We start from the raw sequence: 23902 nt of genomic DNA on the forward strand, positions 1-23902 counted from the left end.
TAAAGATAAAATCTAATTGGAATGTATTCATTTCATGGCTACTAAATTCTGTTACATATGTATATAAATTCTTTCATATGTAATAAATACAAGTTAAATTATACCTATTCATGTTTCAAAGTATGTACAGCTTATAAAGTGATAACCATAATCCTTTGTCTTACGATAACATATTTCTTTACTCAAGAAGTGCAAAGGAACCAGTATTTGGTTTTTGACCATCACTAAAAATACTGCTCACAATTATTCCAAAAACATTTCCCTGTTTATCTATTTTTTTTACTTAAACTGAAGCAGAATCATACTTATAGAAATAAATAATCACTAAAAACTATCTAGTTTACATTTTCCCCCAGTATTAACCTGTTGTCACGAAATTGCTGGCTAATCTATAAATTATCATTTCATTTCCCCTCAGAGCTGGGCTGTTAACAGAAGGAGGGAGTCTCTCTTAAAAAAAAAAAATCTGACAAGTCACATTTATAAAAAAGCATAACCTGTTGTTTTGCTTTGGCTCAAGATGCACCTGTTGTTTTGCTTTGGCTCAAGATGCCTGGTCTGAAAATATCAGAATCCAGCCTCACAGTTTACCCTTAGTTTAGGACTAGGAGGAGGGTTGGGGAGAAGAAAAGTCCCTTGACTAGCATAGCAGGCGAACTCCCTTGAATACCCTCCACGAATTATCCCAGTTGTCCAAAATGGGCTGTTTTAGGCAGGACCACCTGACTCAGCATACATTTCTTCAAGCGGAGCAGCCTTTGAAGCCCGAGTCCGGTTCCGAGCAGGCAAGAGAACTGAGGCTTTCCGCTCCTTCACACTCTCCCTCCTCCGCGTAGATGTGAGGCCGGTGACCAGTGTCACCTGCTAGGGCGTCAACGCCACAGAGCTTCTGGAGAAAAGCCAGGGGAAGAGAAGGTAAGTGCCAGGTTCTTCCACACGCCGTCCGTTTTCTCCAGGGTCCACGGGGGGCCGGGGGGTTGGGGAGGGGAAGGTGGGGGGGGACTGCCCCAGTGCAGTGTTAATAGCGTGCTGTTCTTTGTCCCCGGCTGTCTCAGAAGTTTCTACAGACTCAGAAACGGAAGCCGAGGGGAAGGAGACCACCCTCCCGCTCCCCAGCTGCTCTCCCGGAGGGAACCGTGGCGAGCTCGCGGTCTGCGCGTCCTGGCTCCCCCCCCCCCGACCCCCGCCTTGACCCCTTGGGTGAGCCTCGCCACCCACACCCCGATGCCCCCCCTCCTGGCTCCTGCTGTCCCGCCCCCACCTGCCAGCCTCCACTGAGCAAACTCCCGCTCATCCTTCAGGGCCCAAGGCATCTCTCTGCGAAGACTTCTCTGGCTTGTTCTGGCCCGAGAGACTCACTAAGTGTTTGCCGGACAGACTCCCACCTGCTTGCTTTCCAGCACCTCGGGGAGGGTGCCGTCTGGACCTGAGCCACGTCAGCCCAGGTGGGAGCGGGTTTAGTGGCAGATCCTGAGAGGGCGAGCTCACAGAGGGCACGGGGACGTTCACGGCCAGAGGGCCCAGAGCCCGAGGAGGAGGCGGGAGAAGGCCAGAAAGAGGAAGTGGAGGGGTCCTGGACACCATCCCTGTCCCCAGGCTCCCCACTGTACCCAGCTTCCTGGGGCTCACGGGAGCCCCTCCCAGGCTCTGTGTTCAGCGGGAGACGCAGCGTCTCAGCCCCGTGTCCACAGGCGCCCGCAGGTAGGCCCCTGCCCGCGTCCGCTCGCTCGGGGACTGTGGTCACCGTCTGGCCATCACCCCGGGGGGGGGGGGCGGGGGAGGAAAGGAAGCTCCTCCAGCTGGCGACATGCACACGCTCTGGCCGAGGCCTCACCAGTCCCCTCACGTCCCCCCAGGGGCGCTGGAGGGATCATGAATGACGACCCGCAGCGGGGTCCGCGCTGTGCAGGCTCAAAACCCCCGAGGCTGACGACGCGGCAGCGGCCCCTGGGCCCTGATGCAGCGGTTTCAGAGGCCCCGCAAGATCAACAGTTCATCATCAAGCCCCAACTAAGGTAGAAGGCTCATCGGGGAAGGAACCGGGCCTTTAGTCTGCTGTTTTCCTCCACCGATTCCACCGAGCACAGCGCTCCGGGCTCGTACCCAACACAGGCCGCCTTCCTGCCTGGAGGATGGACCCAGCGGGCAGGCACCTTTGGCCCATCCCCTCGGCCCCCTGGGTGCAGCTGTGTGCCACTAGGGGCTGCCAGATGCCACGTGACCATCCCCAGGTGCCGGTGACTCTACCCGCCGGGTGTGCAGTGAGCCGCTCGCTCGGGTCTCCCTGCAGGCGGGCGGATGGGGGGCCCCCTGGACGTTGCTCAAAGCCGGGGGTGGCCATTCAAGGAGAGGGGCCCTCGGCGGCCCCTGGTCCAGCCTTGGGTCTGAGCACCCGTCACCCGCTCTGTCCTCCATCCTTGGCCACCGCGTGTCAGGCGTGACGCGGCCCTGTCCCCACAGGGAGAGACGGGCAGACGCTGCGGTCTGGGTGGCCCGTTCACCGTCCTCCCCGCCCGCAGCGGGGCCGATGACGCAGCCACGACCGTGCGGGACACTCGGCCCCCTCCCAAAGGCGCCTGGACCGTGTGCCTTCGCTCCCAGACTTGGACACATAAAGTATTTGTGGTTTTGTCCGTCCGCTGGGCTGGGGAGGGACCACGCTCCCTGTGGCCTCAGGGCCTCACCGAGGTGTGGAGCTCCCATCCCAGGGACTGGCTGGGCCCCAGAGGGACCTGACACAGGGCAGGCCCCAGGCGGTGACTGTGGAGCGCCAAGGTCTGGTTCCTCAAGCCACAGTGGCGCCGCCCTGCCTGCCACCCATCCTCCCGGCCAGGGGAGCATCACTCGGCTTCACCAAACAGGGTCTGGGGACCTGGAGTCAGAGGCAGAAGCGGAAGCCACACTGACAAAAGGAAGCCTTTCCCACCTGGCTCAGGGTCTCCGCCACCGTCCCCGCGCTCGCTTCCGGGCATCGTCTGGGCACCACGGCATCCCGGTACACCTGCGAAGCCAAGCAGCAGAACCCCAACACCAGTGAGGGGGGCCCTTCACCTTCCTGACCTCCGCTGCCCGGCAGGGACAGGGCCACCTCCCAGCCGGAGGGCCACCCCAGGGACTGGCAGGCCAAGGACTGTGTGCACACATGTCCCCTATTTGAGCGTTGGGAGAGAGGGGAGGCCCGGCTGGTGCCGATGCTGGGCCTTTCAATGCAGCGGCTCTGGGGGGCTGGGGAAGGGAGCCCCAGCAGGACCAGCCAGCAGGCTTTAGGTAAGTTCGCAAACTCCGTTCAGTGAGCAGATGATTCTGGAAGAGCTGGTCCTGGCTCTCAGTGGCGGGCGGGCACCCTTCACTCACTTGGCAAGTGTCTGCAGGTCTGGGGCTTTGGGCCTGGCAACGGCTGAGGCGCCGCGGTGGGGAAGCACGCTAAGCCCGCAGCGTGCACAACCGAATCGTGGGAGTCGGGGCCGCTCGGGGCCAGGCGGGCAAGGCGCCTGGGGCACGAGAGCAAGGCAACCTCGCTCCCGTGTTCACACAGGTGCAGGGCCAGCACCTGAGGGTGAAGAGGAACAAGAGTGAGGCGCTGGGGAGCAGCGGTGAGGGGGACCCCGCCCAGCCGGGGCCAGGGAGGCCTCTCGGGAGGAGGGGGAGCGGGAGGAAGGAACACCAGGGCCACCGAGGAGGAGGGCCTTCCAGGTGGAAGGCCCAGCAGAGGCCCGGAGTCCAGGGGGAGCACGGAGAGACTGGAGCCCGAGCGGCAGGTGGAGGCCAGGGGTGAGTGGAATATCCCAGAGGACCCTGGGCCACAAGGCTGCGGGCTGTTTCCCAAGTGCGGCGGGAGGCCGTCGGGAAGTTTTAAACTGGACGCAATTCCATACGATTTGTGTTTTAAGACACTGACGTGACCCCTGGCCGTCCCTGAGTGCAGGGGTACTTGTGGCGGTCCAGAGAAGAGGGTGAAAAATGGGAAAGTCTGGGACAATTTCATGTATATATAAAACCTCACATGTCCACATAGGATATAAGTTGTACAAGTTCATGTATAACACACACACATGTACACACACACACACACACCCATCTACACACATATCTGCCTACCTGCCACATCACACCGACTGACCTGAACTAAACTCACTTAGCCAGAGAGCAAGTGTGGACGGCTACAAATAGTGCTGAGGACCCGTGGCCCCGACGAGGGCGCTGGCTGGGGATGCTGTGCCGGGTTTGGCTCCTGGAGATAGAGACCTCTCCTGCCACCCGGGCCCTTCACCAGGTGCTCACTGGTCGGACACTGGTCCTTCTCCGTCTCCAGGGAGACTCGGGGCCATTCTGCCCTAGCGCAGACAGCACGTGCCCCCGCCCTCACCAACAGGACAGCTTCCCGGCCTCGCACTGAGTCACTGGCTTCAGCCTGTGTCCCCGGGGCCACGACTCCCCCAGGACACTCCAGCGAGAGTGCTTGAATTTCATTTTAACTCTGTGCACATTATTTGAACATATTATTGAATGTTATTTTTATAATATAATGGAAAATCGTTTACGTCTTTTTACTTGAGTCCTCCCCTAACATGTTCATAAAAGCAAAAGTGTCACAATTTGCTTTCATGAACTTGGATGAAATTTTCATCTCCTGTGTGCTTAATCAAAGGAGATATTGATATTATAAATCGATCTACCTAAAAACTTAATATTTGAAACTGCCTGTTGGCGTAAATTCAGATTTTCTTGATATTTTAACAACCGATTTACAACAATGTGGGGCAATGAATCAGGTGCTGGGATAACATGATTTTGCATTCTTCATCCACAACGTCTCACTGGTATTTTTTCTTTTTCAGCAGAACCACTGTTTCCACCGATTGCTCTGGCAATGGGTCTACGTTGTGAGTGTCAGCATACTCGAAGTGGGTATTAATAAGAAGCCTCCCTTATCTGTTTTACTTATAATGGCATTCTTCCCAGGATCTTAGATGAACAGAAGAATTTTGCTGCTAGTAAGGTCTAGGAACAAAACGAACCAGAGGGCCTCTGGGGCCCTCTTCGCTCAAAACTTCTGTAAGCCTGTGAAGAGGATGGCAAAAGAATATTCGGGCCTTGGCCAAGTTCTTAGCAACTCGGCAGCAAAAGGAATTTGCCAGGGACTGAAAAACTCTATGCTTCCAAGTCTAGATGTGTGGTTTTTTACTTATTTCGAATTCATTCTCCACACTCACGCCTCCTTTTCGTTCATTTGGGTGTTGGGCAGAATTTCTCAAATTTCCAATTTTCAGGGCTTTCCACAGCTGTTAGCAAGGTAAGGGAACCCTCTCCCTGGTGACACATCCATCTGTACTTACGGGAGCAGAATATTTGTTCCTCGTGCCTCTTGGCTCAAAAGGCATGTCACAATCCTTAATTTTAAAAAGGATGAAAAATACATAAATCAGTAAAGGAAAAGTAACACGGGTGGAACGTCTATTGGTTTCATATTAATTTTCCAAGGATGCAAACGTGTAACTAGACATTCTTGCAATCACATTGCTTCTAACTTTTGTACTACAGGCATAACAATTCCAGTGATGGCAATGTTGTTGTCCATAGCAAAAATCCACAAGCCAGCTACATGGTGCTTTGCGGAGATGGAGGATGAAAACGTGAGATTCTCAAGCCCAATCTTTGGTCTAGGAAGGCCCAAGGAAGGCTCGCTTTGCGCCATGGGCGTAGGCTCAACATCTGCGTATGAGGCACATTCATCCCTGGGACCCAGAACCGGCTACACTTTTTGCAGGGCCCGCTGCAAAATGAAAACGTGGGGCCCCTTGTCCAAACAGTAAGACTTTCAAGGTGGTGACAACAGGGCTTTAAACCAGGCACGGGGCCCTTGTGAGCACAGGGCCCCGTGTGACCGACCAGGTCCAGGCCCACGAAGCCAGCCCTTCCAGGGTGAGAGGGACACGTTCACAAATACACAAGCCCACTCAAGGGTGGGTCCACGGCATCATCTTTGTGCAAAAAAGAACAGCACGTTTTTATCTTAGCTCAAACACAGCCTGAGAAAAGAGAATGAAATGATAGAGATCATGAATTCTTTTATAGAAGTTTTCCATCATAGAAATTGTGGCTTTTTGGACCTTGAATACCTCTTTTAGTTGTCAAAACTGTACATTTTTTGTTAAGGTCGTACCTAGTTATGCTGGTGAAGTCCAAATAAGGTCTCTATTTGAGACCCGTATTAGTAGTGTTGTACCGGGGCACGTGGGTGGCTCAGTTGGTTAAGCATCTGACTCTTGATTTCAGCTCAGGTCATGATCTCATGGTTCCTGAGTTCAAGCCCCACATCGGACTCTGCACTGACAGTGTGGAGCCTGCTTGGGATTCTCTCTCTCCCTCGCTCTCTGCCCCTCCCCCAGTTGTGCCTGCTCGCTCTCTCTCTCTCAAAAATAAACATTAAATACAAATTTAAAAACAATAGTGCTGTACCAAAGTCAGTTTTCTGGTTTTGATAAAATGTTATGGTTGTGTTATCTTTGGGGGAAGCTGAGTGAAAGTGTACACAGAAACTCTCTGGCCTATTTTTACAATTTCTTCCAAGCCACATGATTTCAGAAAAAGCACTTTTTAAGGCCCCACGCCCAACATGGGGATTGAACTCACAACCCTAAGATCAAGAGTCACATGCTCCACTGACTGAGCCAGCTGGGCTCCCCCTCCCCAAGAAAAATCTTTCCAAAAATCAAAGCAATAGTTCTAGAATTTGTACATAGAGGGCATGAAGACACGATGCAGGAGGATGTCAGGGCTCAGTCGGCAGGAGGGCTGAAATGTGATTGGGGCCAAAGCCACGTGTTTGTAATCTTATGGGTTATCTCAGGTACCCTTAGATGGACACAAGAAAATGTATTTCTTTGTGGGTGTTCTAAAAAGAAGCATCATATTTGATCAAAACTATCAAACAACAACTCTTAACAGCCAACAATAACCATAGCTAGTTAGGTAAATGAGAAGGTTTTCATTGACTGTGTTTGTTCTACCAGCATCACAGAATCTTCTAGAAGGGCTGCCTCTCAAGGGAGCCAACTGTCAAACATTAGGGGTTCTTACCGCAACAGGCAGTGAGCTTCTGTAATGCACTGAAGTCCCCAAGACAAAGTATTCCTGCTCTGCTGTTCTTGACGCAGGTGCGAGCATGTCGTGTGCATCCTGGGGGGCAGGGGAGGCATTTACTCGGAAGATAACGCATTTCCCTCCAGCTGCACGCAGAGCGCGCATGTGCGTCCTTCCGCACCTTTCCCTCGCACTATACTCACGTGCAGATAGAAGCTAGTGTGGGGAGAAGGGGGGTGGAAGGGGAGAGAAAGGTGGAAAAATGCAAGAGCAGAACTGGGGACAGAGCAGGTGGCCCACCATGACTGTAGGTGGGGACTGGAACATTCCATCCGTAGTGCGGCAGATGCCCGAAAACCAAGGGTGTGCGTGCACAAGACCTAGCCAGTGACACAGACCAATGAAGCTGGATTCAAGGGTGGGGCTGTCGGCAATTTCTGCTTTGGGTGTCTGTTATTCTGTTAGGCCCTTCGATGGTGAAACAAAATTTCTAAGAGAATAAAGCAGGGAGTGGATCTTAATGGTGGCTTTAACAAAGCTCATGCTTTGCAGCAGATTTTAACATATCAGGTTACCCAATAAATCATACGTGACACCTTGACTGAGGGAAGGTGTGTGAATGGCGCTGTATTTAACCCGTCACCACAGGGGAAGGTACTATTTGCAGGACTTTCACTTTCTGGGTGAAAGGAACCCAGAGGCACATGGAGAAGCAGAAGTGGCAGGCCTCGATCACCCTCCCCCGGGGGTTCTGGGAAAGAGTCAGCGGGTGGGGCCTGCAGGGTGCATGCCTAGGACACGCTCAATGCTTCTGGCCTCTGGAAGCTGACAGGCCCACCGACGCAGCTCACACCGTATCGGTGTGCAAGGTGTGCAAGAGAGGAGCAGTCCTCCTCCCCCAGGGGCATGGATTGGTGGGCGGGACGCCCGTGGACCGGCCCCTGCTCACCCCCAGCCAAGCACCTGCTCAATAATTTATGGCAGCCCGGATTAACTCGCTGTCTTTGAAGTGGGATCATCTATCACGTAGAGAAGGGAAGATTTGGCCGGGTTGGGAACACGGGTTTAAATGACATTGAGTGGCAGGGTGAGACGACGCTTCCCCTCTGACTCCTCGTCCACACTCCTGATGGCATCGGGGGTGGGGGGTCTCCACCCAGTGACAGCGTGGCTCTCCCGTCTCTGCCTTCTTCAGAGACCCGAGCCTTTGGCAGGTGGCATTTTCCACCCAGAGTTACGGGGTTCTAGTTCAATTGTACCTACTTTCCACTTCGCAGCTCTTCGTACAGGTAAAACTAGTTTTTTGTTTACCGTTGAAATATAGGATTTCCGGTTTAAAGAAACGTGCTTTATCCGGACAGAAATCCACTGAGAGAAAGAAATATTGTAAGAAGGACACTGGCCCGGGTGGCATGTGCGTGTGGCAGAAGGTCGTGAAGGTGGCACCGCTGAGGCTGAAGTCCGGGCGTGGGGTCACCGGATGCTGCTGACCTGTTAGGCCGAGTGGAGTCACAGGGCTTTGCAGGTGAGGCAGGGGGCAGGCAGGCACGGAGCGGGCTCGCGGAGGGGCGTGAGGGATGTGGGCTGGGGGCTCCCTGCCTCGGGAACCCTCCGCAGAGCCACCCTCCGTCTAAACCCAAGCAGCCGATGGGCCGTGCTTACCTGAGCACCGAGCTCGGCCTCCGCCCCCGCGGTGTTTAGCAACCGGACTGACATCTGATCCCTGACATCTGGCCTTCCCTGTGGGCACACGGAAAGAAATATGACGGGGTTGAAATTACAGACGGCAGAAATAAAGGCAGAGAGCAAGGAGTAACATCCCAAACACGGATCAGCACCCTCACAGGAAACGTCCCGACTCTGGAAAATACACCTATCCCGTACATCCAGACCACGGCTTCGGAACTGCTGGTCAGGAGGCAGAGTTTCTTGTTCTGTGTCTCACAGGAAATGATGGTGAAAAAGACTGTTGTGATGGGGCCTCAGAGTTCCAAAGCTCGTTCTCTTCCAAGGCTCGCGGCGACGCTCCCGGGGTCCCCGGGGTTGGGCCGTGCTGTGTGTACTGGAGAGTTTGTACCATACCTCCTGCCTTCTCGACCCCACCCCGGGAGGGCTCAGAGCGGTCCTTTGTGGGCGCACAGGCAGGTGCGCCCACACCATGGCCCAAGGCGGTCGCTTCCCTTTCCCTCACGCCAGGAAGGAAGAGCAAATGTGAGAAGAAGCCGAGGGGTCTGGGTCACCGCCAGCTTCTCCAACCACCCATCACTTCTGAGAACATCTCCCTGTTTACTCAAGCACGTGGCCAAAGTGAATTGGACTGTCTTTTCCCAAAAACGTCTCACTTGGCGCGACAAGTCTCTTGTTCTCCCAGGAGAAAGCTGTGGGTGGAGATCCGAGACGAGAGCAAGATGGGGCGTCCCGTGTCCCCCGCGCAGGAAGGGTGGTGCTCCCTCCGCGCGTTTCTTGGCTTTCGGTTTTTAGATCAACCACCTCTTCCAGGTGAAGTGAGGCAGGAGAGCTCGCGGCGCCTTCCTTGCGCTGCCCGGCCGACCCCAGCCCAGGGCTGCCGTGACGACACCCAGCAAGGTCAGCGGCGGCGGCAGCAGCTTTGCAAACCCAACGGTCACCTGCCGATTGCCTTGTGTCTTGGGGAGGGTGAGAAGTTTCCACGGCAGGTCTTGCTTGATCCACAGCCGGTCTCTAAGGTGGACTTTGCCATCCCTGGTGCGCAGGTGAGGACGTGAGGGTGAATGGCGCGCTCGCTGTGACGAAGAGAATGAGAAGTCCCTGCCAGGCTGGTGAGCTCGGTGCCCAGCCTCGGCCGGGAGAGGGCGGAGGGGCGGGTTGTGCCTCACCCCTGCCCCAGGCGGTCCACGGGTGAGCCTCACACACTCTCCATCCAGAGAAGCTCCACGCGGCAGACACCGTCTGCCTCTGAGCAAGGCTTCCGCACCTCAGCGCGGCTGGCACCTCGGCCAGCCCCCTCCCTGTCCTGTGCACTGGAGGACATTCGGGAGCCGCCCTGGCCTCCCTCCACCCCCTGGAAGCCAAAAACACGTCTCCCCGGCCCAACCGGTTACGACCATCAGAATCGTCTCCGGACATCGCCACGCGTCCCCCGGGGGGGCTGAATTGCCCCTAGTTGAGAATGAAATCGATGTAGTGAGCTGGACAATTTTCACGGGATTTTTTTTTTTTTTTTGCCCATTTTCCACTCAAACATGCGTGAGTTTGAACACATGAGAGAAGGCACGATGAATGAGAAGGTGTGCCTGTGAATTGCGGACATCACCAGCATGAAACACGACACGTGAGGCCCCGTTACCTGGGTCGAGATGGCTTTGCTCTCATCGTTATACATGATCAGCGTCTGCTGGCCTTGGTCACGTGGGACAGACCGTCCGTGCCCCGTGGCCTCGGAGCCACAATAGCACCGCAGCAGGAACAGCAGAGCCACTACAATGAGACCAGGCAGGACAATGAGTCGGACGGGGGTTTTGACGGGATCTGGTTCTGATAACTTGCAACTCGGCCATGAGTGGACACGGCCAAACTGGGCCGCAATCGTCTCTGTAGCTGTAGGACTAGTGCGGCGTGGGGCCCGAGCAGGTGCCAGATAACTATTGGTTGAATCGATTCATACCATGCGATCGATAATATCGTATTGTTTATTTGAAAAGCTAGCGTCCTCGTCAGCCTCCTCCCAGCCCAGGAGCCTAGATATCTGTACGCTGTGGCCCCCGGCGTTACTGCAAAGCATAGCGTTCGTCTACGGGCTCCGTTGCTATCAACAGCCGCCGGCTGAATAGAAGCTGCTCTCGCCAGACGGGCAGCATGTCCGACCAGGTCGGGAAAGTCTGATCTGAGTCCGTGACTCCGATGAGCCTAGGGGCCATTCTCAAGGCATCCCACGGATCTCTGCCATCTTCTGCTCCCCGCCCCGGAGGGAGGACTCCACACTGCCGGCTGACAGGCCGGGGAGAGGAGCCGCACCCCGAGGACAGTTCCGCAGACCACTGACCTGCTAGAGCCACGAAGGCTGCAAAGGGAGGGACCAGGGCCCCCACGAGGAGCCCAGCTCCTGTGACCGACGGCTCCGCACATGTGACTCCATCAGGGCAGGAACAGACCCTCACGTGGACGGTCTGCTTCCGGGAAAGTCCCTGTTTGTCTCTGATGAAAAGTGGCACTGAGTAATTCCCAGGCGGGAGGCTTCTCAACATCCAAAGTTCAACTGACCGACCTGCAAAAGGAAACAGACCTTGCGTGCAATTCACTCGTTCAGTTGCTTATCTGCTCAGCAGGTATTTACCAGGTGCCTACCATGTGCCAAGGCTCTGTACAAAAGTTAGCCAACTTCGAAGTAGAGAGGGAACAGTCACCAAGACCACCCCCACTTCTGACACCTGCTACAAGTCCGCGGCTTCTCAACCACACTCAGGTTTGAACGTTTTCTCCAAGGACCCATAGAACTCCCTGACGGCTGTGTGCTCAGTTATGGTTTATCACAGCAAGCGGAGAGAGATTAAAATCAGTCAGGGCAGGAAGCACATAGGGCAGAGTCCAGAGAAGTATCCGTGGAGTCAGGACGCTGTCACTTTCTGTATCTGTCGGGACAGCGTCACTTCCCGCGTAGGTAAGTGACAACATTCTTGGAGCAAGGCCAACCAGGAAAGCTCACTGAGCCTTGTGTCCAGAATCTTTCTCGAGACTCAGTCATGGAAACCTGGCCGGCCACCCGTACGGCTGACCTCCGGCTCCAGCATTTTTGGAGATGGCCAGATGCCCACAGGACCCATCGCGTCCACCCTAAATCCCAGTGTTCCTATCCGATTGGCACAAGACCCCAGGTAAGCAGAAACACTCCTTTCAGGCAGCACGTCCCAAGGGCCTAGACAGCAACTCCCGGAAGCCAAGGGCAAAGGCCAGAGCTCTTGTGGGAAAAAGTTCAGTGTTTCCCTACACACTCTGGGTCTGGGAACCATAAACATGCGCTCACAGTGGCAACTAAAAGACATGCGACATTCTGCAGATACGCTGCTAGAAGCTCAAAGGAGAATGTTGACAACGGATGCCAGTGGTTCCTCCCGGTAACAGCACCCCCGTTTTCCTTTGGGAGAGCCGCACCTCCGGAAGCCTCAGCCCAGGTGGGTCAGGAGGTGTAAAGCCCAGATGCCAGCATGGTTCTGCGTGGACTCGGAAGCAGCCAGTCCACATATCTGCCCTTCCCAACTCCCAGCAGGCGACCCAGGTCACACAGTGACATACGTCTTCTTGCCAGGTGCTAGGATGGGTCCTAGGGACTCCCGGCAGCCACCCTGCCACCCCAGAGGAGAGCCCCAAAGAAGAAACCCGGAGAAAGGCAGAGCCACAGTAAGGACAGACCTTGTCCAGGGATGTCCCTTGAGCACCTCGACCCAGTTCTGCTGGAACACAGGCTTACCTGGCCTCTTTCTCAGTTACATAAGCCAATAAATTCCTTTTTTGCCTGTGTCTGTGAGAGTCAGGTTGCCTTCAATCCTTTATCCTTGGCCAGAACAAATACTCACCCCGATTTTCCCCCAGTTTCCATGCGTCTTCTGCATTTCCCCACAACTTGTCCAATTCAAACGTGAACGGGTCTGCGAAGGGCTCCAGATCGCCATCCTCCGCCTCCAGGAGGAGCGTCTCGTTCGCCGCAGACTCACAGACCTCCATGTATCCAGAGTGCGGATGGAGAGCGGGGGCGTTGTCATTGATGTCGGACAGGAAGAGCATCAGGGTCCCCGTCCCGGTCTGCGGCGGGAGGCCTTGGGACACAGGGATTCCAGACAGGGTTGCTCATTCATGAAAGAACCTTTTCCACATGCACAAATCCCTGGAAAATGAGCCCTGCCGCCCTCCGGGGAAGAGAGCCGATCCACAGAAAGACGGACTCCATTTCCCTTTCAAAGTCGTAAGCTTTACAGTAGGTGTTTGACCTGTCTTCCTGCTTTTTGGACAATTTGGAATCTCTGGGAAGGGTACGTGAACAAAACGCTTGCCACCCAAAATCATTTGTGGAGCCAGGTGGGATAGAATCATTCGTTTTTCTGGGTGTCGATCATGCCAGGCATCAAGAAGGGGGTGGGACAGGAGTGAAATGGTGTGAGGTGGTGACGGAAATGGTCTGTATCTTGGCTGAGTCCACATCAGAACCCTGGTTGTCACTACAGTTTTATAGGGTGTCAGCCGCCAGGGGACACCAGATAATGGGTACTCTGGACCCACTACATCATTTCTTCAGATCCCTGGAAGATGGACCCCCTTTCTTTCTCCTCACTTAAGACTGATTGGGGGATGCCCGGGGGCGGGGGAGGGGCTCAGTCAGTTAAGCATCTGTCTCCCGATCTCAGTCCATGATCTCACAGTTCATGGGATCGAGCCCCACATGAGGCTCTGCACTGACATTGTGGAGCCTGCTTGGGATTCTTTTTCCACACCCCCTCCCACTCAAAATGAATTAAAAAAAAAAAAAAACGATTGGGAACACAGATTTAATATCTTCCTAACCTAACCAACATTCTACTCATTAATCGTGCAAATGGGATATACACCTACATTTCCCTTAAAACCTGGGTTTGAATTCACAGAGTTCCTTCAAGGCAATTAACTAAAGTTATTTGAAAGTTGTGATTTATTCAACTTTGGTTTCTGCAGGTTTTTAAAAATTTTTTTTTAATGTTTTTATTTATTTTTGAGACAGAGAGAGAGCATGATCAGGGGAGGGGCAGGGAGGGAGGGAGACATGGAATCCTGAGCAGGCTCCAGGCTCTGAGCTGTCAGCACGGAGCCTGACACGGGGCTTGAACTCACAGAGTGTGAGATCATGACCTGAGCTGAAGTCGGACGCTCAGCCGACTGAGCCACCCAGGCACCCTGGTTTCAGCAGGTTTAAAAGTTCAGCCATGGGAGATCAGAGACAGTAGTGTTGTAACACGCTCACAGAACTGCCCGGCCAGGTTTATGACAAATTTGTCCCATACGGTCACACTTGTCAGAGCTTATAAGCCATTCCCAGTACAGAGACACTGTGCTAAGTATTTATCACCCACCACCAGCTTTGAGAAAGAGCGAAAGAGCTGCTTTATGTCTAGATGGAACAGACACTGGGTCCGATGGTGGCTTCCTCATCGGCTCAGTCATCTTCTGAATGAATACTGCCCCTCTTCCCATGGCATTTGCCTCTAGTCTGCCATTTCAAATATTATCATCAAAAATAGTTGCCAGTATTAAAAAAAAAAAAAAAAAAAAAAGGAGGGTGCGCCTGGGTGGCTCAGTTGGTTAAGCGTCCGACTTCAGCTCAGGTCATGATCTCACGGTTCATGAGTTGGAGCCCCACATCAGGCTCTGTGCTGACAGCTCGGAGCCCGGAGCCTGCTTCCAATTCTGTGTCTCCCTCTCTCTCTTCCCCTCCCCTGCTTACACTCTGTCTCTCTCTCAAAAATAAATAAACATTAAAAAAAAAAATAGGTGCCAGTAGCTGCGTAGTGATGAAAAGATTTACAGTTTTCCAGGTTGGGCTGAAAGACTGTCACTAGAATTATTTTCCCTCAGGAAGCCAGGAAACACACCTTCCCGCCTGATTTGGGGTCAACACTTACCATCGTCAATAGCGTGAGCAATGATTATGTAAAAGCTATCATTTACGTAAGGAGATTCTCGGTCAATTTGCTTCCTGGTGGTGACTGTTCCTGAGAGTTCATCTACTGTGACCCAACTTGCCGGGTCACGAACCAGTTTATACCTTGTGGAAGGAAACACACACGATTTTAAAAAGTAAAAAGTTACATCAAAAGGCAAATCAAAATATATCACGGCAGACACAGATTCTATCGCAAGCAATGTGGGAAATTGTAAGTGAGCTCAAATAGAATTTGTCCTTTTGTGTCTGGCATATTTCACAGAGCGTAAGGTTGACAAATTCATTCATCCGTGTTGTGGCATATTACAGAATTTCCTTCCTTTTTAAGGCTGAATAACATCCCATTATATATATATACCCCGTTTTGCTTCTCCACTGACCCGTCAGTGAGCACTTGGCTTTCCTTGGCATTTTAGCTATAGTGAATAATGGAGCTTTGAGTGTGGGTGTACAAATATCTTTTCGAGGTCCTGCTTTGAATTCTGGGAGCATATAGCCAGAAGTGGAATTATGGGTCACATGGTGTTCTACTTTGAATTTTTTGAAGAACCACCGTCCTGTTTTGTGCAGTGGCTGCACCGACTTCTATTGTCACCAACTGTGCACAAAGGTTCCAATTTCTCCACATCTTCGCCAACACTTGTTTTCTGGCTTTTTGATAGAAGTCATCCTAATGGGCGTGGGGTGGGGTCTCATTGTGGTTTGGAATCGCACTTCTCACATGATTAGCGATGTTGCGTATCTTTTCACGTGCCGACTGGCCATTTGTAGATCTTTTTTGGACAAATGTCTATTCACGTCCTGTCCACTTTGGGACTCGCTTGTTCTTGGTTTTCTGTTGCTGAGTTATAGGAGTTCTCTGTATATTCTGGATATTAATCCCTTATCAGATATAGGACTTGCAAGGACTTTCTCCCATCCTGTGGTCAGTTTTTTACTCCATGAATAGTGTCTTTTAATGCACAGGATGTTCTGATTTTCGTGAAGTCCAATCTGACTCTTTTTTTCCTTTGTTATCTGTGTTTTTGTGTCACATCCAAAAAATCATTCCCAAATCAAGGTCACGAAGCTTTTCTCCTATGCTTCCTCTAAGAGCGTTTATTGATTTTGGTCTTACATTTAGGTCCTGATCCATTTTGAGTTAATTTTTGTGTATGGTATCAGGTGACCTGTTCGTGTATTTGGATCTTCATGTGAGTTTCCTATAGATGGCATCTAGTGGGACCACATGGTTTTTTTTTTTTAAGTGATTTATTTATTTTGAGAGAGAGAGAGAGTGCATGAGCATGATAGCATGTGCAAGTGGGGGAGGGGCAGAGAGAGAGTGAGAGAGAGAATCCCAAGCAGTCTCCATGCTGTCAGCACAGAGCCCAACTTGGGGCTTGATCCCACAACCCTGGGATCATGACCTGAGCCGAAATCAAGAGTCCGACTCTTGATTCAACCGACTGAGCCACCCAGGCGCCCCTGGACCATATGTTTTTCTACATGCTGTCGATCTCTGTCTTCTGATTAAAGCGTAGAATCTGTAAATGTGTAAAGTAATTCTTACAGTAAGTCCCTCATCACCTTTCTCGTTTCCTGTTATGTTTTCTGTGTCCGTGTTGACATTTCCGTCTTGTTTACACATGGCCTTTGGACTTCCTCCACAGCTTCCTTATCTCTTGGAGCGTTTTTAAGATAGCGGTTTTGAAGTCTTTGTCCAACCCATCTGCCATCAGGTATTTTTCGGGAACAGTTTCTGTTGATCTATTTTCTTCCCTTTGAATGGGCCTTAGTTTCCTGTTTGTTTATGTGCCTTGTGATTTTTTTTTTCCTCGAGCACCGGACATTTGCATCTAATAATGTGATGATTCTGGAAATCAAATTCTGCCCCTTCCCAGGGTTTTCTGATTTTCCTTATTGTTTTTATTTTCTTTTATTTTCGTTTGTTTGTCTGACTGTCATAGGCTGTCTCTGTGCTGAGGCCCAGCCTCTCAACCTCAGGCCCTCTCACGCGTTTTCCCTGAGCCTTTCCTTGGGGGTGCGTGGTCCCTTTCTAACTTTCCTCCTATCTGTGCTTCATGTTGACTATCCTGGCCTTTAATGTCTGGCTCCTGAAACAGGAAAAGGCAAAAAATGAAGAGGGGGAAATAAAGGCATCGGACCTTCAAATCCCCTGAAGGGGGGAAGGGATTTGTAGCAATGAGGGTGGGGGACCAGAAACAATGGCCGCCTGCCTCTTCGTCTGTACCTCTGGGACTGAAAGCAGCAATCAGTGAGCAAAGCACGGACCCCTGACATTTGGAGGCCAGAGGTTTTTGTGCCCACTCTGGCTCCTGCAAGTTGTACAGTTGGCTGTTCCAGGAACACGTGCTAAGAGCTATAATTGACCAAAATTAACCTCGGTTTACCACCCAAGCCTTTCCCTGGGAGTTGCAGCCCTTCAACAGAATCCAGAGCTGCAAAACAGGTACATGAGACAGATTCTTCTAGCGCCCTTGCCGGTGGGGAGGCAGATTCCTGCTACTTCTGACGCCACCATCTTCCTAGGGGTTCTGGCAACTTTATTTGTAAAAGCAAAACACTGAGCAACTCAAGTGCACACCCACAGATGAACGGATGAGCACAGTGTAGTCTATGCAGACAAGGGAATATTGCTCGGCCTTGAAAAGGAAGGAAGGTCCGCAACATGCTACCGTGTGGACGCACCTGGAGGACAGAATGGTCAGCGACATAAGCTGCCAGAAGACAAACACTGTATGATTCCACTTCTGTGAGGTTCCTAGAACAGTCAAACCCATAGAGATGGGAAGTAGCGTGCTGGTCGCCAGTGTCTGGGAGAGGGGCAGACAGAGGGGGAGGGAGGTTCTTGTTTCATGGGGACAGAGTCTCAGTTTTATAAGATCAACACGTTCTGGGGACGGACAGCGGGGACAGTTGCACAACAGCGTGAATGTATTTAATGTCACTGAACTTAAAAATGGTTAAAATGGGGGACACCTAGGTGGCTCAGTCGGTTAAGCATCTAACTCCCCTGATTTTGGCTCAGGTCATGAGCTCACAGTTCATGAGTTTGAGCCCCAAGTCATACTTACGCTGACAGTGTGGAGCCTGCTTAGGAATCCCTCTCTCTCTCTCTCTCTCTCTCTCTCTCTCTCAAAAATAAATACATAAACTTAAAAAAGAAAAAAAGAGGCCTCCTGGGTGGCTCAGTTGGTTAAGGTTCTGACTCTTGGTTTCAGCACAAGTCATGATCTCACAATTTATGGGATTGAGCCCTGCATGGGGCTCCGCGCTGCTTGGAATTCTGTCTCCTTCTCTCTCTGCCCCTCCCCACCTCTCTCTCTCTCTCAATAAATAAATAATAACCGAACAAAAAAATGGTTAAAATGGTAAACTTTGTGTTAGATATATTTTACCACAATTTAAAAAAACAACCCCTTCTGTTGCCAGTTTACAACCTTTAGTAAAAAGGGAGATCGAAATGCACAACAAATTATTTTAATACAAGAAAACCCGTATAAAAGCGAGGTATGCTAAGTGCAAAGGAAAATGAGCAGGTGAACCCCGCCTGGGGAGGGGGGGGCGCAGAGAAAGCTATGGAAGGAAGGTGGCATTGAACCCGGGCTAGCGGGCCTCCGGGTGTCTTGAGTCGACCTCACCAGCTGCCCAACGGCAGCGCCCTCGGTGTGACTAATTCTGTTTAAACGACCACTCTTCCGGGCCCTCTCTTCTCACCTTATCCGGCCAGCGGCTCTGTCCGGATCTGTAGCGTTAAATGTTCCCAATTGAATTCCAGGCCCGGCGCCATCGACTTCACTGACGACAAAGCTCCTGGGGTGAAAGGCCGGGGGGTCGTTGACGTCGGTCACCTGCACACTCACGGTGGCGCTCGCCGCTGCCTTCCTGGGCTCCCGGAGCCGGCCCCCCTCACAGGAGAAGAGGGTCTCCTCGTTCTCCACCGTGATGACAAGGCGCCACACGGGGTGAGTTTCATAATCCAAGGGCTGCAAGTCCCAGAGAGAGGATCCCATTAGCACCTGCCGCTGCTTCTCTGGCCGGAGAAAGTTCCGTGCCCACTATCACGCACACCCCGAGCGTGGGGCTTTTGCGTTTTATTTATTATTTACACTGCCTCTGGTAGTGATCAAAAGATCACAGTTGCCAGCTCATTTTCAAGTCATTTATGGAGTTCTTTTTTTTTTTTTCCTCCCCCTCTCCTGGTTGAAAAGAGCCACCATCCATCAGAGGGGAATGAAAAATGCAACAAAAACCATAACCTAATGAAACATTAATGTGGCGACTCTGCTATAAAAAGGGGGTGGGGGAGCTTAAGGAAATACAGATACTAATGATCGCTGTTACTCAGGGCACTCACTGCCTTAAAAGGATTGAAAAGCCATGAGTATTTGAAATATTCAATCCCAGGCGTCTGAGATAGAGTCCCCCAGAGCCCTGCTATTCACAGTGTGGGAGGGTCCCAGGGGCATCACCTAGGAGCTTGTGCCTCCGATAGACAGAAGCTCAGGCCCCACCCCAGACCTACCGACTCAGGGCTGTCTGTGAACCTGACCCCCAGGGTGACTCACCTGCCCGGACCCAGAGGCACTGGTCACTCCAGGCTCTAGGTGAGAGTAAGACTAAAAGCAATAAAGTCAGACTGCCTCAGTCGGAACCCCTACTCCAGCTGTGAGACTTTGTGAAAACAACCCAACCTCTCTGGGCTTTGGTTTCCTCATCAGTCAAATGAGAAGATAATATAGTTTCCTGCAGGGCCAGCTCCTCATTCGGCACAGCAGCAAAGTGCCAGGGGCCCACGATACTTTCAGGGGTCTGTGCAAATGTTCTAATGTCTTTTCAATTCAGAAGAAAAAAAAAAAAAAAAACAGACTCCCAGGATTAGAGAAAATGTTTTAAATATTTTTAGCATATCAGAAAAAAAAAAAAGTTTTAGGGCCCATATAGATCTATTAAATTTTGTCTCAAACAATAAGAAAATTAAATGTTGAAGTGCTTAACACCGTCTCAAAAAACTGACGTGTAGTATTGATAATATTTTGGTGAGAGGAGCCACGAAGTCCAAAGGGCCGAGGGCCCACGGCAGCAGGGTTCACGACACAGCCTGCCGTCCTCACTGGGACACACGACATGCCACCCCTCATGTGCTCGGCACACGGCAGGCATCTCGCTATCGGGACTCCCGCGGCCCCTGGTAGGAGCACATCCCCTGATGGCTTTACCTTGATAACATTTAAAATCCCTTCGTTGGTCTCGGGCTCAGTCAGAATGTCAAAACGTCCTTCTTCGTCGCCTTGCGATATGTTAAACTTTACCCTCCAAGCTGAGGTAAATGGTAAGTCAGCATCGTGGACCGGGAGACGCAACACGCCCCAGCTGGCGCGGCCTTCAGAAATCTGAATCTTATACTGGGAGCGGCCATCGTCATTTCCGTGTCACGGAGACAAAAGCAAGAAAAAGAAAGCAAGGAAAGGAATGCACAACAACAACATGAATATTAAAGATTCTTAGGAAAATAGTGCATTGAGTTTGATTTAACATGGGTATTTATTTCTCTTGCCATTGAACTTAATCTCAAGTGATTTGAAACTCTGCCTGACCCAGCACGCCCAGGTCCTTCCTCTGTCCCTTTCCCCCGTGACTTGTGTCTACAGCTGGATGGCTTTTTTTTTTTTTAATTAATTTATTTATTTATGTTTGAGAGAGAGAGAGACAGAGACAGAGACAGAGTGCTGGTGGGGAGGGGCACAGAGAGAGGGAGACACAGAATCCGAAGCGGGCTCCAGGCTCCAAGTCAGCACAGAGCCCGAAGCAGGGCTCGAACCCACCAACGGTGAGATCATGATCTGAGCCAAAGTCGGACGCTCAACCGACTGAACCACCCAGACGCCCTGACAGCTGAATGACTTTGAAAGTACTCTTAAATCCAACTCAATGCACTATTTTTCTAAGAATATTTAAAATAGTAATACACATCCTAGTTTGTGCTGCTAAAAAAAAAAAAAAATCCTAGCTCTTCTCCTAAGATGGAACTCTTACGGTTACTTAGATTAAGGCAATCATTTTTCTAACACATGGAGATCTCGAACTTGTTAGTCAATACTGAGGTGACAAGATAATTTCTCTTTGACAAGTATATCGAAACTGGGTGCATTTTCCCCACCCCTACTTCAGAGCAGAGCTTTTTACTAAACCAGAGAAAGATTTTGAAATAAGGTTGAAACATAGTAAGTATTTTTTTTTTTCAGTTATTCTATACTGTTTGCTGAGGTGTTTTCATCTGAAAACATTTCAGCTTTGGTCTATTCTATTTCCTTTCAAAGATTTTATTTTTTATTTTTTATTTTTTTTAATTTTTTTGATGTTTATTTATTTTTGAGACAGAGAGAGAGACAGAGTATGAACGGAGGAGGGTCAGAGAGAGAGGGAGACACAGAATCCGAAACAGGCTCCAGGCTCTGAGCTGTCAGCACAGAGCCGGACGCGGGGCTCGAACTCACTGGCCGCGAGATCATGACCTGAGCCGAAGTCGGACACCCAACCAACTGAGCCACTCAGGCGCCCCTCAAAGATTTTATTTTTAAGTAATCTCTACACCCAACATGGGGCTTGAACGTACAACCCCAAGATCAAGAGTCTTACGTTCTACTGACTGAGCAGGCCGGGCTCCTCTTGTCTAGACAATTAAAAAAAATTTTTTTTAATAATACTTTCTCAAATCATTGTTTGTAGCATTTATTTATTCAACAAAGGTTATGATGTGCCAGATTCTATCTTAGGTGCTGTGAACGGGATTGGCAAAACTCCATCCCCAGGGAGCTGATGATTAAGAGTGTGTGTGTGTGGGTGTGGGTGGGTGGGTGGGTGGGTGGGTGTGGCTGGGTGTGTTGGGTTGGGGGGTGGGAGGGAGGGGTGCTGGGTTGGGGATCTTGCTAGGTCTTCCAGAAAGTTCTCACTGAGAGGGGTCAGGAGAAAGGAGTACAGTGGATATTTTTCTCAGAAAAATTCATATAGAAGAGCACAAAATACAAAATAGGGGACAGCTCCTGAGTGTTTTTAGCAATCTTGCAGATCTCAAATGGCGTGGCATTTCCAAATGGTCTGGAACAGTGGGTTCCAGTGCTTTCTTCAAGCATGGGGATGTGTAGCATGTGAAATCCCATGTCAGTCTATAAATCAGATGAGCTGAGAAAGGCAAAGCCAGAACCCACCAGCTCATCTTCCCTATTCTAGAGCTCTGGATGTTGGTTAAACGCTCAGGTCTAGATTCTCACGAACTTGCCCCCCCTGCCCGGGGAATATTGGGCAATGTCTGCAGACATGTTTGGGTGTCACAATTGGGAGGTCCATTGGCATCTAGTGGGTAGAGGTCGGAGATGCTACTAAGCATTGGGCAGTGCGCTGGGCGGCCTCCCCTGACCCTACAACAACGAATTTGCCATCCCACATCAACAGTGTGGAATTGAGAAATCTCGTGGACAGTGAGCACGGATTCTCTATCTTCTCTGTGCCTCAGTGTCCTCATCTGTCAAATGGGAATTGCGTGCTAGTCCCAGCAATTGAAAATGAAAGCATGCCTGTAAAAGTTCTGAGCACAGGATCTAGCCCAAAATAGTAAAAAAAATAAAAAATAAAAAATAAAAGTAAGCTCCCCAGTCTATTATTGGGGGATTCTGTATCAGCATGGCTGGTGTCTTCTTTCTAGTTTAAGTTATTTTGGAGAATGACATGTATCTTTGGGGGTATGGCCAATCCCCTCAGCAACACTGAGCCTAGCACTTGAGGCTGTTTCTGTACGGGCTGGGCATTCGGGGCAAGCCTGGGTGCCTTACGTTCTCCTGGGTAAACGTGGGCATGTGGTTGTTGCCTTCTTCCACGTTGATGTGAACCGTGGCCGTGGATGACAGTGGTGGTTCTCCAAAATCCCTCGCACTGACTAGCAGTGTAAACCGAGGAGCCGTCTGTGTGGGGAGGAAATGAACAGTCAAGCCCTTCAAATGCGGCAAAGGGAAATATTAAAAAAACAATCCACTATAGGGGCGTTTGGGTGGCTCAGTCGGTGAAGCATCCGACTTCGGCTCAGGTCATGATCTCACGGTTCGTGAGTTCAAGCTCCACATCGAGCTCTGTGCTGACCGCTTGGAGCCTGGAGCCTGCTTCCGATTCTGTGTCTCCCTCTCTCTTTGCCCTTCCCCTGCTCACGTTCTGTCTCTCTCTGTCTCTCAAAAATAAATAAATGTAAAAAAAAAATTAGAAAAAAAAATAATCCATTCTAACGATCTCAATAGCAAGCCTAGCCACAGAGGGTTTTCTGCTGCAAACATAAATCCTAAGTCTGGGGCTCAGAGATAGAGAACACATTTCATTTTTTTTAAATAATAAAATCCACATAACCTCATAATCTAAGCATCCTGAGAGTTGTATTTCTCCACTGATACGGTTGATATGGAAGCCACTTTCTTTCAGTATTGGCGTTTGAGAAATAAGGAAATAAAGGACTTCAGAATTTGGAGTATTTTCTTGATCCAAATCAACTGTTAGCATCCGGAAAACAGGTTGACCTGGAAAGAATTGTTTTAACGGTTACTATTGACCAAAGGCAGCCTATCGACCCAGTAGAATGACGATCCTTTTGCTAAATGGCATTGAGGCATACACCAGAATGGATTAAATATTTATAAAATCAAACTACAGACATAGTATAAAAATAAAGAGGAATATTTAAATAGTCATAAGAACTTTCTCATCACGATTGCAAGCGTAGGAGACAGGAAGGCCTGAATTGATAGATCAGACAGATTTTTAAATGTGTGGCAAAAACAAAAAAAAACTGCAGACAAAACTTAAAAAGAAACGATAAGCCAGGAAAACATATATAGGGCAGACATAAACATTCTTCATATAGAATAAGAAGGTTAAAATCAAGGAGAAAAACGACAGGCACGCCAACAGGAAGTAGACAAAAGGAAGGAACACGTGGACAGGAAACCTATCGACACAAGCAAGCACTCAGTAATCAAAGACGGACAGCAGCCAGGCCCCCTGGGATGTGCTGGGAGGTGACTGGAGCAGAATACTCAAATGTCGCGTGCTGTCGTTCTCTGCATTTATGCCAAGTAAACGACGCTTGAATGGGATGCAGATTTAGCTCAAAAA

The 23902-nt window shown here is 50.7% G+C and overlaps 1 protein-coding gene across 1 annotated transcript in view; it reads right to left on the bottom strand.

Moving 5' to 3' along the window:
• Positions 1-529: 529 nt before the first annotated feature.
• The window catches only part of CDH26 (cadherin 26), a 40657-nt gene continuing 17284 nt past the window's right edge, over positions 530-23902 (bottom strand). The window contains exons 6-18 of the mRNA XM_045444060.1: positions 23141-23307; positions 22579-22707; positions 19969-20154; positions 18467-18735; positions 14706-14848; positions 12633-12872; positions 11105-11326; positions 10409-10539; positions 8746-8823; positions 7081-7179; positions 5337-5390; positions 2927-3001; positions 530-889 (exon numbers count right to left, since the gene is read on the bottom strand). Coding sequence (XP_045300016.1) covers positions 743-889; positions 2927-3001; positions 5337-5390; positions 7081-7179; positions 8746-8823; positions 10409-10539; positions 11105-11326; positions 12633-12872; positions 14706-14848; positions 18467-18735; positions 19969-20154; positions 22579-22707; positions 23141-23307 — 1940 coding nt within the window. The 3' untranslated portion in view covers positions 530-742. The remainder of the gene's footprint in view (positions 890-2926; positions 3002-5336; positions 5391-7080; positions 7180-8745; positions 8824-10408; positions 10540-11104; positions 11327-12632; positions 12873-14705; positions 14849-18466; positions 18736-19968; positions 20155-22578; positions 22708-23140; positions 23308-23902) is intronic.

The sequence above is a fragment of the Leopardus geoffroyi genome, chromosome A3 (genome assembly GCF_018350155.1).
Source record: "Leopardus geoffroyi isolate Oge1 chromosome A3, O.geoffroyi_Oge1_pat1.0, whole genome shotgun sequence".
Taxonomy (NCBI): Eukaryota; Metazoa; Chordata; class Mammalia; order Carnivora; family Felidae; genus Leopardus; species Leopardus geoffroyi.